This window comes from Ambystoma mexicanum, chromosome 1q, assembly GCF_040938575.1.
Source record: "Ambystoma mexicanum isolate Mex_15411 chromosome 1q, UKY_AmexF1_1, whole genome shotgun sequence".
NCBI lineage: Eukaryota > Metazoa > Chordata > Amphibia > Caudata > Ambystomatidae > Ambystoma > Ambystoma mexicanum.
This window is the reverse complement of record NC_090922.1, coordinates 1,293,279,607-1,293,297,573: the sequence shown is the minus strand read 5'-3', so window position 1 is coordinate 1,293,297,573 and position 17,967 is coordinate 1,293,279,607. Positions and strand designations below refer to the sequence as shown.

Here is a 17,967-nt window from a genome sequence, read left to right as displayed (position 1 = left end):
GCCTGGTGGAGGGTGCCCCTGGATGCTGGGGGGTGGGGATGCAGGGGGACATGAGTGGGGGCCTGGTGGAGGGTGCCCCTGGTGGCTGGGGGGGTGGGGGTGGTGGAAGACATGAGTGGGGGCCTGGTGGAGGGTGCCCCTGGATGCTGGAGGGTGGGGGTGCAGGGGGACATGAGTGGGGGTCTGGTGGAGGGTGCCCCTGGTGGCTGGGGGTGGGGTGGTGGGAGACATGAGTGGGGGCCTGGTGGAGGGTGCCCCTGCACTGCTGGGGTGTGGGGGTGGTGGGAGACATGAGTGGGGGCCTGGTGGAGGGTGCCCCTGGATGCTGGGGGGTGGGGGTGCAGGGGGGCATGAGTGGGGGCTTGGTGGGGGCTGCCCATGGTGGCTGGGGGGTGGGGGTGGGTGTTAGACATGAGTGCGGGCCTGGTGGGGGCTGCCCATGGTGGCTGGGGGGTGGGGGTGGGTGGGAGACATGAGTGGGGGCCTGGTGGGAGCTGCCCCTGGTGGCTGGGGGGTGGGGGTGGTGGTAGACATGAGTGGGGGCCTGGTGGAGGGTGCCCTTGGTGGCTGGGGGGTGAGGGTGATAGGGGACATGAGTGGGGACCTGGTGGGGGCTGCCCATGGTGGCTGGGGGGTGGGGGTGGGTGGGAGACATGAGTGGGGGCCTGGTGGAGGCTGCCCCTGGTGGCGGGGGGGTGGGGGTGATAGGGGCCATGAGTGCGGGCCTGGTGGAGGGTGCCCCTGGATGCTGGGGGGTGGGGGTGCAGGGGGACATGAGTGGGGGCCTGGTGGAGGGTGCCCCTGGTGGCTGGGGGGTGGGGGTGGTGGGAGACATGAGTGGGGGCCTGGTGGAGGGTGTCCCTGCACTGCTGGGGGGTGGGGGTGGTGGGAGACATGAGTGGGGGCCTGGTGGAGGGTGCCCCTGGATGCTAGGGGGTGGGGGTGCAGGGGGACATGAGTGGGGGCCTGGTGGGGGCTGCCCATGGTGGGTGGGAGACATGAGTGGGGGCCTGGTGGGGGCTGCCCCTGGTGGCTGGGGGGTGGGGGAGGTGGTAGACATGAGTGGGGGCCTTGTGGAGGGTGCACCTGGTGGGTGGGGGTGATAGGGGACATGAGTGGGGGCCTGGTGGGGGCTGCCCATGGTGGCTGGGGGGTGGGGGTGGGTGGGAGACATGAGTGGGGGCCTGGTGGAGGCTGCCCATGGTGGCTGGGGGGTGGGGGTGGGTGGGAGACATGAGTGGGGGCCTGGTGGGGGCTGCCCATGGTGGCTGGGGGTGGGGGTGGTGGGAGACATGAGTGGGGGCCTGGTGGAGGGTGCCCCTGGATGCTGGGGGGTGGGGGTGCTGGGTGACATGAGCAGGTGTGCAGGGTAGTCCCCTGTGGTGTGTGCTGCCTGCAGGGGCCGTGGAGGGTGTACAGGGAATACCTGGGAGCACACAGCCAAATCGCATGTAGAATTTCCCGCGCACAACTGAAATCCATGTACCCTGACAAATAGCGTGTGGAACTTCCCGCGCACCCCTGAAATCCACTTACCCGGCCAAATCGCGTGTGGGACTTCCCGCGCACCCCTGAAATCCATGTACACGGCCAAATCACGTGTGGAACTTCCCGCGCACCCCTGAAATCCACGTACCCTGACAAATCGCGTGTGGAACTTCCCGCGCACCCCTGAAATCCACGTACCCGGCCAAATCGCGTGTGGTACTTCCCGCGCACCCCTGAAATCCACGTACACGGCCAAATCGCGTGTGGAACTTCCCGCGCACCACTGAAATCCACGTACCCGGCCAAATCGCGTGTGGAACTTCCCGCGCACCCCTGGAATCCACATACACGGCCAAATCGCGTGTGGAACTTCCCGCACACCCCTGTAATCCACGTACCCTGACAAATCGCGTGTGGAACTTCCCGCAAACCCCTGGAATTCACATGCCCTGCCAATTCGCGTGTGAGACTTCCCGCGCACCCCGGTATACACGCACACATATTTTTTGTCAGCGGGTGTCCGTGTTTGTGGGTACCCCTTTGCACGTCATTTGTCCTGGAGGGCCACAGTATGGGACATTCATCATGGCAGTATATAGGTGCTATTTTTTGCCGCACCTTTTGGCGCACATTTCTTACAGGCGCAGAGACGCTACCGCCTGCTTTCTTGTGGCGGTCGTGTTTGTGCCTGTGCGCTGGTTTGAGGGTGCGCTTTTTTGCCCTATTCTATTCCATGAATACGTGTTGTAGGCGAGCGTGTGGGCGTTCCGCGCACTTGTACCCTGTACTTCCCCTGTGACGCCCACATTTTGGCAAGTTGTTCCCCATTCCGAGTGTTACGCCCCGTGTTCCGCCTACTTTTGTTGCGTGTGCCGCGCTATGTGCGATTTTCGCTGTGGCCTGTGCGATTTTCGCTGTGACCTGGCGCACGCAGTTAGATGGCCTGTGCGCTAACGTGCGCCGCGCACTTTATTATCGCACATCCGATGGTTTTCTCGCGCACGGCCTTCCATGAATCGATGTGCGCTGCTTTTCGTGCGATTTTCGCACTTGCACTGCGATTTTCGCTATTCCACTGCGATTCACACGTTTTTGGCCACTTGCGCCGCGCTAATTATTCCATGAATCGGCCTCTTGGTGTATACTTTCCCCCCTTCAAGGGAAAGGTCAGGGTGCAAATGTTCACAGAGGATGAGGGTAGTGCAGAGCAAACTAAATGTATGTACCAACTGTGAACTGACTGGTTTACCAGTGCTCTGTTAGCATTTAATTATTAATTTACCAGAGGTGAATTAATTTGCTCCCAGGTGACTCAAGCTATGAGTTGCACTGATGTATGACCCATATGTGAACTGACTGGTTTATCTGTGATCTAACTCTTAGCATTTAATTATTCATTTACCAGAGGTGAGTTAATTTGCTCCCAAGGGACTCAAGCTATGAGATGCACTTATGCATGTACCAAATGTGCACTGATTGGTTTACTAGTGCTATAAATGTTAGCATTTAATTATTCATTTACCAGAGGTGAATTAATTTGCTCCCAGGTGACCCATCCTATGAGATGCATTTATTTATGTACCAAATGTGAACTGACTAGTTTACCAGTGACCCAATTGCTAATAATTATTTACTCACCAGAGGTGAATTAACTTACCCCCAGGTCACCCAATCTATGCGATCCACTTATTTGTGTACCAAATGTGAACTGACTTTCTCACGTATGACCATTGATGTTATGTAATTATTTTATACCAAGGTTCTAACTGCACACATTTCTATTTTATAAAAAACACAGCTGTCAAGCTGGTCAAATAATAATGGTCTGTGACAGTTTTTTTTTAACCATGGAGCAAACTAATTAGTGTTAGCCACCAGGGCTAACTGGTTAACAGAAGAGGGCCTTCCCTCCCACAGAGCAATCTGTCTATGCTGCGGGCAGACATGGTCATCATAGAAGAGACCAATCATCGCCCCCTGGGTTGTCAATTCGCACATGTGTGCGGCGAGGTGTAAATCTCCCATGCTCAGGACTCCTACAGTTTGCTGTTCAGCACCTTTTTAGATAACATAGGGAGAAACACCTTAGAAATGGCTACGTTCAGCCTCTCTAAGAAGTCGATCAATTTACCTGTCTTTTCCTTATTTTTATCCTTTTTCTGGGTCATACCCTGCCTGCCAAATGTCCTTTTATTTGTAACCTTATACTCTAAGCATCTTGCACTTAAATCTCCAACAATTAAAATATCAGTGTCAGCCTGCATGAAATCTTGTGTTGATATTGCTTCAAGGATATTATGCTGGATTTCCTCAGTGCTTTTTTTTTGTCGGGGGATCATATATATTTATCAGCATACGAGAGTCAACAGACACCTCAACATCACCAAAAGTACATTTGGACATTGTTCACTCGCTTTCACTTCATATGCATTATTCCTATTTGCATACAGGGTTAGCAATCCACCATATGGTTGGCCCTTAACACCACCTTTAGCTGGGTTACTAAAACCTCTACAACTATCAAAGAAAGCATTGCACATCAACTAAGATTCCTGTATTAGCATCATGTCTGACTGCTGAAAATTCTCAAAGGATCCCTTCTCTACAAATAAGTGAGTATGGCTCCTCGAAATTCCATGAATTTATGATCTTGGCCTTGTTAGGAGCTGTTTGTGGGGACCGGTAAGAATGACAACAACCATTCCCAATGTGACTTAGCCCCTTCATCTTCACTGTGGCCTAGTTTTTTCAGCCCATTGTTAGGAACATCCGTGGACTTGCTTGACTTCGCTTTTTTATCCTTCTTGGGCTTTTCAGTTTGGTCCAGGTCAAATCCCCACTTCAGTAGAGAAGGAGCATTGCTTCGAACCAAGTTGACCACTTCAACATCTCGACAATGTATTTTTGAGCAAGCAATATCAAGATTTTTCAATTGTTCAACAAAGTCAAAATCCCTACTTTGAATTACTCTCAGTGCTGGTAGGTGGCCAAATAGAGTTAACAATGCTCCTCTGTTTATTGGGAGTACATCATCTTCAAATAGTCTTGATATTGTAAAACTCGTTACTGCTAAATCAGTTTTCTTTCTTACTGCTTCAACTTGAGGCGAATCCTTCCTCCTGTACTCTCTCTCCCTAGGCTCAACATTTAAAAAGTAATTTATCCCATTCTCTTCCCCCGCAGACACTCTCGAGAATAGATATTTCAGAGGCGGAAGACTCTTCCAAGTTCTCCTGTGTGTTTGAGTCCTCTTCTCTACTTAGGTTATTAACCACAGTAGATGCCATTTGAACAACGTTTTTCTTGACCCTTTTACTCAACAATCAGGAGGTCAAATGACCAGTTTTATTGTTTTTACTTTGCGCGCGTCTCGCTGCTTTCTTCTGGGCCTTTTATGTTGGCAACACACTCTTCAGCATACATAAGGTAATTATTCCTCGTCTACGTCCACACTGGCCAATGTTTGTTTCACAGTAGTCATTTGTGCACTTACCCTCCTTTTCGCTCTTCTTCTCCTTTCTCTTCGGGACATGAGCGAGACCTCGCTTATTTCATTTTGTTGGTCCATGATCAATGACTCTAATGGCCCAGCCTCCAGCTGGTTTTCGCAATTAGTTATGCCCACCGTATTATTTATAGTATTTGTGTTCCACAAGGCAATTCCATGATTTGACACCAAAATTCCTGCCTTCCTATTGGCTTTTTCTTCAACAATCAATGTTATAATCGGATTTAGTTTAGACATGTGTTTAGATACCCTGTCTGATAAAACAATTACATTGTTTTAGTGAAATTATGAGCGTGAAGTGCGTGGCTTCATTAACTACATTAAGCTGATCAATCTCGTCGTACATAAAGGAGCTGTTCACTACCTGAGGTAGCGTTTTCTCGGACTCCAATAGTTGTTTCCTCGATGAGGCCCATCAAACACAGGGGGATGGATAAATGTTGCGCCTGGGCCGATCGCTCAGATTTGTGCAGGGACTTTGTGCAATTATGTCTTTATCTTCTTCCAATGGGAGGCTTTGCATTGAATCCCTGCATGTAGCGAAACACATAAATTTAGTAGTGTGTTATTGTTGTCTATGGATACAGACTCTGGCGGCCCCACCGTATTAGCCTCTCAGTCACCCCCTTTACTTAATTCACCATTTTTATTCTACAGTTGAGGCCCAAAGTAATTGGTGATTTTAGCGGCTGCATGATGTACTTTCACGGCTATCGTGGTAGTTGCCTCAATTGGGGCTGTCTTGTTACTTCATCCCGATTTCTCTGTCATATTGTCACTGGTACAATGTTTATTACCACATAGGTGGTATATGCATTTTACCAGTATAAATGAGTCTGTGCGGTTGCACAGATCCTTTGTTCACAAAAGTGGAAACACCCCCACACTTACTAACTTTTCTTATTGGGCACCACTTCAGGTAACTGAACACCGAACACCAAATACTTTGGCTCTCCAGTGTTTTAGTATGGTGACTCCGCCTCCTCTCTTTCTTCCACACAGCAGGCACCATAGAATGACTGCCCAGCACTGAGCTTCACGGAAAATAGACAGCCTCCTGTCCTAACACTCCGACACTCTGCACGCTCTCGGGTAAGCCAGTGTTTTAGTATGGTGACTCCGCCTCCTCTCTTTCCTCCACACAGCAGGTACTGTAGAAAGACTTCCCATCACTGAGCTTCACGGAAAACAGACAGCCTCCAGTCTAAACACTAAGACACTCTGCACGCTACACTGTAAGCCAGTGTTTTAGTATGGTGACCCCTCCACCTCTCTTTCCTCCACACAGCAGGCACCATAGAAAGACTGCCGAGCACTGAGCTTCACGGAAAAAAAAGGCAGCCTCCTATCCAAACACCAAACACTCTGGCACGCCACACGCTCCGCAGTAAGTCAGTGTTTTAGTATGGTCACTCTGCCTCATCTCTTTCCTCCACACAGCAGGCAAGATAGAAAGACTACCCAGCACTGAGCTTCACGGAAAAAGCCTCCTGTCCAAACACCAACACTCTGGCACTCCGCGCGCTCTGCGGTAAGCCAGTGTTTTAGTATGGTGACTCTTCCTCCTCTCTTTCCTCCACACAGCAGGCACCGTAGAAAGACTGCCCAGCACTGAGCTTCATGGAGAACAGACAGCCTCCTGTCCAAACACCAAACACTCTGGCACTCTGCGGTAAGCCAGTGTTTTAGTATGGTGACTCTGCCTCCTCTCTTTCCTCCACACAGCAGGCACCGTAGAAAGACTGCCCAGCACTGAATTTCACGGAAACCACACAGCATCCTGTCCAAACACTCTGGTACTCTGCACGCTTCTCCGTAAGCTGGTGTTTTAGCATGGTGACCCCTCCTCCTCTCTTTCCTCCACACAGCAGGCACCATAGAAAGCCTACCAAGCACTGAGATGCACAGAAAAAAGACAGCCTCCTGTCCAAACACCAAACACTCTGGCACTCTGTGTGCTCAGCGGTATGCCGGTGCTTTAGTATGGTGACTCCGCCTCCTCTCATTCCTCCACACAGCAAACACTGTAGAAAGACTCCCCAGCACTGAGCTTCACAGAAAACAGACAGCTTCCAGTCCAAACAGACTGGCACTACGCTGTAAGCCAGTGTTTTAGTATGGTGACGTCACCTCCTCTCTTTCGTCCATACAGCATGCACCATAGAAAGACTGCCCAGCACTGAGCTTCATGGAAAACAGACAGCTTCATGTCCAAACACTCTGCGCATTCCACAGTAAGCTAATGTTTTAGTATGGTGACTCTGCCTCCTCTCTTTCCTCCACACACCAGGCACCATAGAAAGACTGCCCAGCAATGATCTTCATAGAAAACAGACAGCTTCATGTCCAAACACCAAACACTCTGGCACTTAATATGTTAATGCTACTCGGTGACCACAAAACACTGGGGGCCCCCCTCTTCCAAGGCATCCCTATGTCCCATCAAAGATTTCTGTTGTAAACACTGAATAAGAGGAAACGTCTACAAATGATCACTTTTCCAGGTCTCCACCTGCTTGACTTCTCTAGCCAGTCTTCTTTCAGACTCACAATTCGACCCTTAAACATCACCCTTCCACCCACACAAATAGAAAGAATGTGTCTTCTAGTTCCTCCTCCACTTGTGGAAATCCTGACTGCTTACCCCGCTTCTCACGGCTTCTGCTCTTCCAAACATTAACCTCTTCCCACATGCTGTTCTCATTTCTATGGGCTTTAAAATTACTAATGTTTGCCCTGATCACTTGGCCACCTTTGGGTACCAAAATGCACTTATTGAGAATATAGATTTGAAGAATCTGAATCAATCCCACCGACCCTAATGGCCTGTCCCCAACCCAGTACCAACGGTATTCTTTGTAAAATGGCAGTCTTATGGCCTTTGTACGTTCATCAGGGATTAGTTCAAAACAGAAGTCATAAGAACTAAGATATCCCTGGGTCTGAATGCCTACTACACGGTTTATTATGAGAAAAACCCCTCCCTCACAAAGGAATCTTCTGTGCAGTGCCCCCATAGTTTATTCCTGCTCCTAGGTTCAGATGTAACTAACATGATCCGGGCAACATAGGGCACTTACATCCCCCACATCACCAATAGACCCCAATATGTTGATATTTCAGAATCAGCATTTGCTGTACCTATAACCATCTGCTGACGATTAGACGGTAGTCCACCCATTACACCAATGAGAAGGCCTACTTTTATCAGTCAAAAAAAAGAATTCATCTATGCCTAGCTTTCCCTGCACTTCAACGCCCTAGTTATTGCATTTTTTCAGTGTTTGCTGTAGTCTGAACCATATGGTGGTCAGCATGTTCCAAGCAACTATTGTGCTGACCTGCAACAAATAAACACCAATCCTTTTATGTGTTAAACATGATGTGTAGTTCTCCTGCCCCCTGCTACTATTGTTTGTTGATTTTAAAAGATTTAAGAAATATCTGCACAACAGAAAGAAAAGACCTGCCCTCTGAAGACTACAGCGCGGCTGGAAGCAAAATCACGAAGCTAAGATAACAGGCTTTTCACAGAAAATCAAGAACATCTTTACAGAGCAAGACCATTGGATAATAATTTCTTAAAAATCAATTCTGCTGAGAGGGTTTCAAAATGATAACAACAGTCATGCCTCCAGCTTAGACAAGGTCACTGAATAGGACTGTTTTGAATGGCTCGCACTGCCTCTCATTCCAGTACATGGTGTGCTGCAAGGGGCAGTAAACATTAACATATACCTAGAAATACCAGACAAGTAGAAATGTGCAAATGATCTTACATTTACACATTAAAGGCAGAACAAGAACCCAATCTGCCATGGCTACGTGTTACCTCCAAATACAAAGGCCATCCCACCATAGACAAAGTGGCAATACAGAAATAAAACTAGCATCAGCAGCGTGATGGAGAGGGGAGTCTTACTGGGAGGGTCATACTTGCTGGCGGCATGCTGTGGAGGAATAATCCGGTCCAGGTTCCATGGAATGCTCTGCGCAAATATGAAAGAGTCTTCTTCAATGTACTCCACATGGGGTAACTTCAAAGCCTGGGAAAGCAAGCAACAGTGCAATGTCTTATCTTCTCTTCTAGACACAGTCCATAATCCAACAATAGGAGCAATTTCAGAGAAAAATGTGGCCGCAACTAACAGCAATGCGGCTCATGGCAAAAGAAGCAACATTAACATTTGGTATACATTACATGGCCTGCGGAAGCGGCCATGTAGTTATGGTTAAACTGCTAATACCATAGAAAGACCACTTTTTGGGCAGCTTATAACTTCGCTTCCCCTGGACGAATCTTCACCAGACTTTGCAAAAAGAGTATATGGCCCACTCCCAATTTTCAAGTTTGGTGAGGTTTGGTCAAGGGGGGGCAAAGTTACAGGGGGGTCCCAAAATGTATTTTTCCCATAGACACAATGGGAAAAAACTTTGCTCACGCCTATAGCCCAAACCGCTGGACGGATTTTCAGCAAATTTGTGGCAGGAGCGGCGGCTTGGTCCCGAAAGCGTGCTTTTGTTCATTTGGTGTAAATCCGTCCAGTAGTTTTTTTTTTAACTGACCAAAACCTCCTGGTGGACTGGTCTCTGATTGGCCCAGAAAAATGTGCAGACTTTTGCGTGGTCCGCGGTCATCGTGACGCAGCCGCTGATTGGGTGGTGAGAGAATGTGAAATGCGTCGGTGTCCGCGAAACGCCCACCATGTTGGATTTGTGGACTTTTTTGGGGGTCCGCAGAAAGCGCAGTGAAAACATTTACAAAAAAAGCAACATTGCACAAATCAAACTCAACAAACAATCCCTGGGGAGCTGAGGGGGATGAGGATGGGATGGGATATGGCCATAAGAAGCCAAAAAACGGGTTATTTCACCACCGACAGTCCGCGAACACTCCAGATGTCCTGGGCCAGTCCTGTGTTGTCCGTGTTCTGTGGTGTCCTATTTCTGCATTACAGGGTTGGGGAAAAGCAGTTTTTGGATGTCTTATAACTTTAGTGCCACTCAATAAAACTGCATGTAATTTTGCAATTTTATTATAGACCTAATCCTGAATGGTTTTGCAAAGTTTTGTGGGATTCTGTCAAGATGAGGCAAAATTAGAGGGGGGGTCCTGAAATATTGTAAAGGCATATAAAATGTGGTGTCATTTGATGAATCTGCACAACATTTGGCAAAAAACGATTTTGGATCTAGATATAAATGGTTTTCTAAAGTTTGGTGGAATTTTCTCAAGAGGGGACAAAATTAGAGTGGGGGTCTCAACATTTTTAGATAGCTTATAACTTTGTTACTATTTGACGAATGTGGACAAAGGTTTTGAGAAAGATTATAGACCCAACCTTCAATGTTTGTGTAAAGACTGAATGGATTTTGTCAAGTGGGGGCTAAGTTATAGGACTATTGTATGTACATACATTTTTACACTTTTGAAAAAATAAAACATGGGTGGATTTTGAGCAAACTCGTGAGGAGCATTGGCAAGGACATTAAAGCATGGTTTTGCAAATGTGCCCATGTTTTATTTTTTGACAAGTGTCATAATGTAGTTATAAAACATAGTCATATACCTTTGGTGACTGAGGTATAGCCTGTGGCCATGGGCAGTAGCCAGATTGTCTGGGTCATGGCATAAAGTCATGACGCGGACAATCTGGCTACTGGCCATGACCTTGAGGGACGTAAAATGGTGTTAAAGTGGCCATGTCCACCTGGGACCGGCTGTGTGGTAAAGTTATTCGAAAGTAGGATAGGTTTGAAAGGGAAAAAAAATGTGCTTGCAGTAATATGGTCATAGGGCTCTACAGGCTGCCATAGAAAAGGAAGAGGGGCTCTGTACGGCGCCCCACCTTCTCTTTCCATGGTGGCCATCTTGGAAAAGGGTTGTCCTTCCTTCCTACTGTAGGAAAAGAAATCTATTTTTTAGCACTTCGGCTTCCTGCTTTGGGAACCAGGGTTGCTAATGACCTTTATCCCCCATTGCAGGGGCTGCAATGGAAGATAATGGTCCGGAGTCCTCGTTATTTATTTATTTATTTCATGCTAAAGCCCGCAGACATCAGGGCCCACACAGACACACTTCGCTTCGGCCGATAACTTGGGCTGCCGGGCTGTTATCCCCTGTTGCGGACGAAAAATTGTGTTAAAATAGCCATGTCCACCTGGGACCAGCTATGTGGTAAAGTTATTCGAAAGTAGGATAGGTTTGAAAGGGAAAAAAAATGTGCTTGGGGTAATATGGTCATAGGGTTCTGCAGGCTACCATAGAAAGGGAAGAGAGGCTCTGAATGGAGCCCCGCCTTCTCTTTCCATGGTGGCCATCTTGGAAAAGGATTGTCTTTCCTACAGCGGGACACCCAAGGCGTCCCGCTGCAGGAAGGAAAATCCTTCCTTCCTACAGCGGGATGCCGCAGGCGTCCCGCTGTAGGAAAACATTTGTTTAGCAGCCCGGGTTCCTGCTTTGTGCATTTCACTTTGGAATCTTAAGCCTTTGGTACACTCCCAACAGTGGTAAAGAACTGCCACACCCATGATTCTCTCTGGGGGCTAGAGGTAGGCACGTCCTCTACTTCATCTTCTTGGTCCTCTTCATTGTCTTTGGAAGTACTGCGCTTTTTCTGTTGTGTAGGTCCTCCAGCTGGTGGTGCTGGTGGCTCATGGGGCGGAGGGGGGGCAATATCTGATGCCATTTTTAAGAGAAATATCAGTTTTACTAATATTCTTCCAAGTATGTGCTTTGCACTAGATTGTTAATGGATAATGAGTAAGTATAGGCGTAGGAGCTGTGGATGGGTACATTTTGAGCTTGAAAGTTCCTAGATCAGTCGATAAATGCAGTTTCAAACAGTCTTCCAAGCATGGACCCGATTCCGAAGTGTGGACGCCTTTGCAGACACGTCATCATGCTGCGTGCGAGCGCATGGTCACGTGGCACTGTCTGGAAGGTCTGTGATGATATCAGACGTTTTCAGACATCGACAGATGCAAAAACAGTGGAGAAAGTTGCAAAACGTGTATAGACGAGTTAAAAATGATGCTAAAAGGTGGGAAATGCAGAGTTTTAAGGTGAAACATTGTAAATTGGACAGAAGTGTTGCTATAATGGTGTAAGTATGATATTAGTAAGTTGTAGGAAAATAGCATGCACTGGTAAAAACCCATGAAATTCAGTGAAAAAACTTTGCTAAAGGGACGATATGGTTAAGTTGCACTAATAAAATCCTATGAAATTCAATGAAAAAACTTTGTTAAAGGGACGTTATGGTTACAAGTAAAACCGGAAAACCTCAGAAAGTTATGGTAAGCTAAGCAAACATAACTCGTGCCACCATCGTGCACTGCTAAGACTAACACCCAGGACATCAAAGAAAACATCACAAATGTCATTGATGATATCACTGATGACATCACATATCTGGGCCACTTGTTTTTGTTCACTGACATATCTAGGCCAGGTGGTTTTGTATCTAGACGTTAACCTTGTCATATGTTCTTAAAGTACGGTCCATATGGTTTAGTCTCAGCTGATGGTTCACATACATGGAGAAATAAGCAGGCCTCAAACATACATTTCATTTGTATACATGAAGATAAACTTTAATGTTATTAACATTTTCTGATGATGCTGTTTCTTTCTTCCTTACTTTAGTTTCCCTGTATGTGCCTTTGATTTGTACGCATTGTGGTTCTTCATATGTATTGTTTGTAATAGCAAAATATGCTGACTGGTCCGCAGACATCGTGACGCAGCCGCTGATTGGGTGGTGAGAGAACGTGAAATGCGCCGGTTTCTGCGAAACACTCGCCATATTGGATTCACAGACTTTTTTGGGGTCCACAGACAGTACTGCGATTTTTTTTTTTTTTTTTAAAGCAACAATGCACTTCTCAAACTCTACAGGCCGCCATGGAAAAGAGGTGCTCTTTGCGGTTCCCTTCCTTCCCTTTCCATGGCAGTCATCTTTTTAAAGGATTTCCCTTCGTACGACGGGACGTTGCGCGCATCCTGTTGAACGAAGGAAAATCCTTTTTTTAGCATCCCGGGTTATCGCTTTGGTAGCCCGGGGTACTAATGGCCTTAAACCCCTGTTCCAATCGCTGGAATGGGGGATAATGGCCCAGAGCCCTCATTAATGGCCCTTGCTTCGTCGGCCTGTTAACTTGGGCTGCCGGGCCGTTACCCCTCATTCCAGCCCTTCCAACAGCAGCTTAACGCCACATTAAAAGGCTGGAATGTTGGCTGCTCTATTGCAGACAATGGCCCTCATTCCGACTCAGGCGTTAAGGGGTTTACGGCGCCGTAAACGGCGCCGACCCTTAACGCCTGATTACAAGGTTCCCTTTGCGGGATGGCTTTTAACGGCTGCTTTTTGCAGCCGTTAAAAGCCATGCCGCAAAGGGACCATGGCGATAATTACGGCACCGTAATTTACGGTGCCGTAATTATCGCCTTTCCCCATTCCCATTATGCCCTATGGAGCAAAAATGGGAATGGGGAAGGGGCCATTGGTGAATGGGGAATTACCGCCCCACTCACCTTGGAATGGGGCGGTAATTCCGCCATCCACCATGGCGGAATTGCAACCTTAGCGGCATGGACCATGGCGCTAATAGCACCATGGTCCTCCGCCAAGGTTGTAATGAGGGCAAATGCAGTGACTGAGGACAATAATGAGCTGATATTACCTGACAAGCAGGCAGCCCTTGTCATCAATGGCCCACAGCTCAAGTTCAGAGCCACTGGGAATCAAGGGTCCCTAAATACGGGCTTTGAGGAGCAGTTATCAACTCGCTTGGTCTGCTTATTACACCATGCAATAGAGCAACGTGGGTGCTAAAGTAGGTTAAAAAGAAGAAAAAGCAAAAGAACACTAGCTGCTCCTCCTGTGATGCCGGCATCCTCAGTGTGAAACAGTTTTCAGTGTTGATGCCAATGTCATAGACAACAAAGAAACTGATTCACTCAAAGAACGTTGTGCTGCGCCACCGGGAGTAATTTGCTTATGTGTTTTTTGTACTTAACCCAGCATTTAGCACCCATCTTGTTTTAATGCGGGTGCTGTAGACGCTGCAGGTGGCGGCAGGGCATGAGGAGCAGCACCCAAGCTGAGAGGAAAGTGGGATTGTACCTGGAAAAACATTAAACATTCCTACCTTCACGAATAGCCCGCCTCTCCCCCCTGCCCAGCATGGCAATGGTTGGAATTCTTCTCTCCAAACATTGCAATTTTTTCTTCATTGTTTACCTTGTTTTAAATAGTACGTTCTTCCTTAATTATAAAGCCCCAATCCTTGTTAAAGGCCTTTGCTTCACTCTGCACTTTAAACCTTGGCACCTCGAAATACCCTCAAAATGCATCTTTGTTGATTAAGTGCAAACGTGTGCATCTATGTGCACTGAAGTCTGCTCCAGGCACTTTTTCTTGTTTGCAATATTAAGTGTTAAACATGCATGCAAATCCAGGCAGACCTGGGCTTAAGTGTATTATTTAAGCAATATAACCCAAGCAGGAGGGGATACAGTTTTTATAATGACTCATTTTTTTTGAATCGTTTTACAACAAATGTTTAATTCATATAAAGAATTGTTTTTATAAGAAATTATTAAATGAAGAATACATATTTATATAATGTATTACATTTGTTTGAAAAGAACTAACAATTGGATAAATATAATAAATATATTTATAACTTTTTTATAATCAATACTTATAACATTTTAAATAAATACGTTAACTTTTTCCAACATGCAATATTTCAATTGACCAGTAGTTGTTGCTCTATAGTTCATTTTTCACATTAGGATACACTGGAACCTTTGCAGCCATTTTAGATTTCCTGTGTTGCAATGGATGGAGTGCTTTTTCTTTTTTGGATTTTTCGTGGTTTTTTGGATTCATTTGTACATTGGTTTTTTTATCGAACAGCTTTTTGCAGATTTCCCGGACTGTGAATTTACTGCTTTTCTGGGTTTTTTTCATATTTTTGCTCCATTTTTCTTTTCTCCCGGACTATGGATTATTGGATTTTTTTTGTATTTGGACTTTTGAAGTTGGTATTTTTTCAGTTATGGAATGACTATGGATTTGCTTTTTTCTTCTTTTTGGATTCCTTTGGCTTTTTCATTGTTGGATTTATTCGCAGTTTGTTCTACTCTTGGATATTTGGTGTTCAGAATTTTGGTGTTTGCAGTGGTAAGTGAATTTAACTTTTTTCCATAGTTGATATTAAATGCAATGCTGTTCAGATATGCTATTTTTTCTTGCTTTTCAAATTCAAGTACACACTCTTTTAGACGTATCTGTTTGTTACTATATTGTTTTCTTTGCACTGTTGTTTTTTCCCTTGATGTACATTGCGCAATCTGTAGTTCTTGGTATGATTGTTCTTTTTCGAGATGTTGCATAAAGCTCCATAAAGATGGATTGCACGTTTTGAATGACTGTCTGATGCCATTATGGTAGGAGGGGATGAGCCTGCACCACTGTATTCATATTGGTATTGTGAAGCAATTCTTTAGTTATTCTTGGTTTCAGAGTGGGGTGCAACCCACTGTATCATACACCCGTGCTTGGCATGTCAGTAATGGTAGTAGAAGAAGGACCTAGGCTCAATAGCCGTTGGTGTGGGCTGCACACCCTAAAGACCACTCAAGTGGGTTCTTAATGTTTTGACAAATTGTTTGATCTTTTTCTTATACTTTGGTGTATTGATTCGTGAATACTAATATAATGGGCCTCATTACGACCCGGGCGGTAAGGGATTACCGGTAAGGGCACCAGTACCGGTAATCCCTTACCGCCCTATTACAAGTTCCCTTTGCGGGTCTTCCCTTAACGCCTGGTTTTACCAGGCGTTAAGGACGGGACCCGCAAAGGGACTTTGGTGCTAATAACGGTACCGCAATTTGCGGTACCATTATTAGAGCCTTCCCCATTCCCATTTGAGCCCTATAGGGGCTCAAATCTGAATGGGGAAGGGCCCTGGTGAATGGGGAATTACCGCCCCCGCCAACCTTGGAATGGGGCGGTAATGGCTCCATTCACCAGGGCGGAGTCGGTAAGGATTTGGAGGCAGCCATGGCACTAATAGCACCATGGTTACCTCCAAACGCCTAATGAGGCCAAATGGGTGGATTCGAAATAATTCTTTCAAAACAGTTTGATGACAAACATCTATATATTTTATTCACAGATGCAAACAAAATGCCAATGCATTTCGGATTGTAGCCAGTCCTTCATCAGGGCGTTGCTATTCAATTTGATCGACACACACCGTTATCAGTAAACCACAATTTAGGTGCTAATGTGTGGTAAAGTTACCACATCAGCATACCAATCGAGTACATATACCAGCAGTACATTGGAATTCAATAGGAAATTCATGCATCAAATGCATACAGGCCACATGACAAAAACAAACACACAGTAGACCAACATTAATGAGAACATTTAAAAACGAAAACAAACAGTGAGAGCGTAAGAGAACGACATAGCAGCATATCTCACTAATTTGCTACAATCCTCGAGCATTTCTATATTAGTTATCTGGTTGTGCGCATAATCACCATGTTTTATATCACATTGTTTAACAGTTTATTTCCTCGTGCACAAACAGACGTGCTAGTAAATGTGCATAGGCTCTCATTCGGGGCTCAGTGCTCATACCAAGCCGAATTATAGTTGGTGACTAATCACATAGTGAACAAACCTTTTCATTCCTTTGTTATAAATCCATTTTACTAAAAACACACTGAGATGATGCATTGTGTTTTAATAACATGCGACTTACCCTTTGATGTATACTAACCTTTGCATTTAACAATGATGCATCCTGTGGATGACAGACGTAAAAAATATTTGTTGCTAGATATTTATGAGAGCGCCACCATGCGCATGGCACTGGTGATTCAAGTCACACTTTTCTCTGACAACTTCTAATCTTACCGTTCGGATGCCGTATCTTCAGCTATCTTGGAACTGTCCTGTTGACAGCGACTGCGAGCGCGCAGTGTTCCGTGTGAAATGGCGTGTGAAATGCTGGTGAGCGCTCGTGTAAACCCATGTTTGTATGGTTTCTATGACAATGGTCATAGACAAAGAGGATGTCGGATGCGGTATGCGTTGTTGTACAAAACTATCAAATTTAACAACATTGTTCAATAAACCTACCGATAGAACAATTTATTACACAGATTAAGCTTTCACCCACCACAGACTCTCAAGAACTTACCATACGGTCAGATGTTAAGAATTTAAAAAATAGTGAGCGATCAATCTGAATGCGATGCACAATTGGCCATACTATGCACCAAATTAAAAGAAAGGGGATACCCAGACGGCAAGATCCAAAACTGAGACAAAAAGACGTGAAGACCTGTTGAACAAGAAGACCACACGAAGTGCACCCCAATAATGTTTGTCTCCAAATTTTCTGGATATGCTGCCATGTTGATCTCTTACGCTCTCACTTATTGTTTTTGTTTTTAAATGTTCTCATTAATGTTGGTCTACTGTGTGTTTGTTTTTGTCATTCAATATAGGAGGAGCTTTGGTTCCGCACCTGGGTGTTCCGCATCAGCGATCCGCACGTTGAGGCAAGCCAGATGGCCCTTTTGAGTAAATACAATGCTGATATAAGGTAATTCCTCTCGCCCTTCCAATGTTTTCACATAATCGACCTTAACAGACAGTTGCATGAAATTAGGCAGCAGGCTTATGAGGTTCATACAACACCGTTACACCATATATGTATGCTCACATTATAGATGGAATAGAGCATTGAATAGACGCAGCATCAACGGTCGAGCCATCCGCAGAGATACGGCATAGAACCTTCCCTTGACAAATGGGCATGCACACAGTAGCACATCTATTTCATCCACAAGCCATTGGGTAAGACTACAGCAATTGATGATTTGGAACAGTTCACAGTTTACCGGCTCAATTGGAGTTGTTCTGCACTTGTGAAGT

The 17,967-nt window shown here is 46.0% G+C and overlaps 1 protein-coding gene across 1 annotated transcript in view; it reads right to left on the bottom strand.

The window, feature by feature from the left end:
* Positions 1-17,967, bottom strand: part of PCSK9 (proprotein convertase subtilisin/kexin type 9) — a 269,930-nt gene that overhangs the window by 202,939 nt on the left and 49,024 nt on the right. Inside the window, exon 3 of the mRNA XM_069642116.1 lies at positions 8,919-9,042. Coding sequence (XP_069498217.1) covers positions 8,919-9,042 — 124 coding nt within the window. The remainder of the gene's footprint in view (positions 1-8,918; positions 9,043-17,967) is intronic.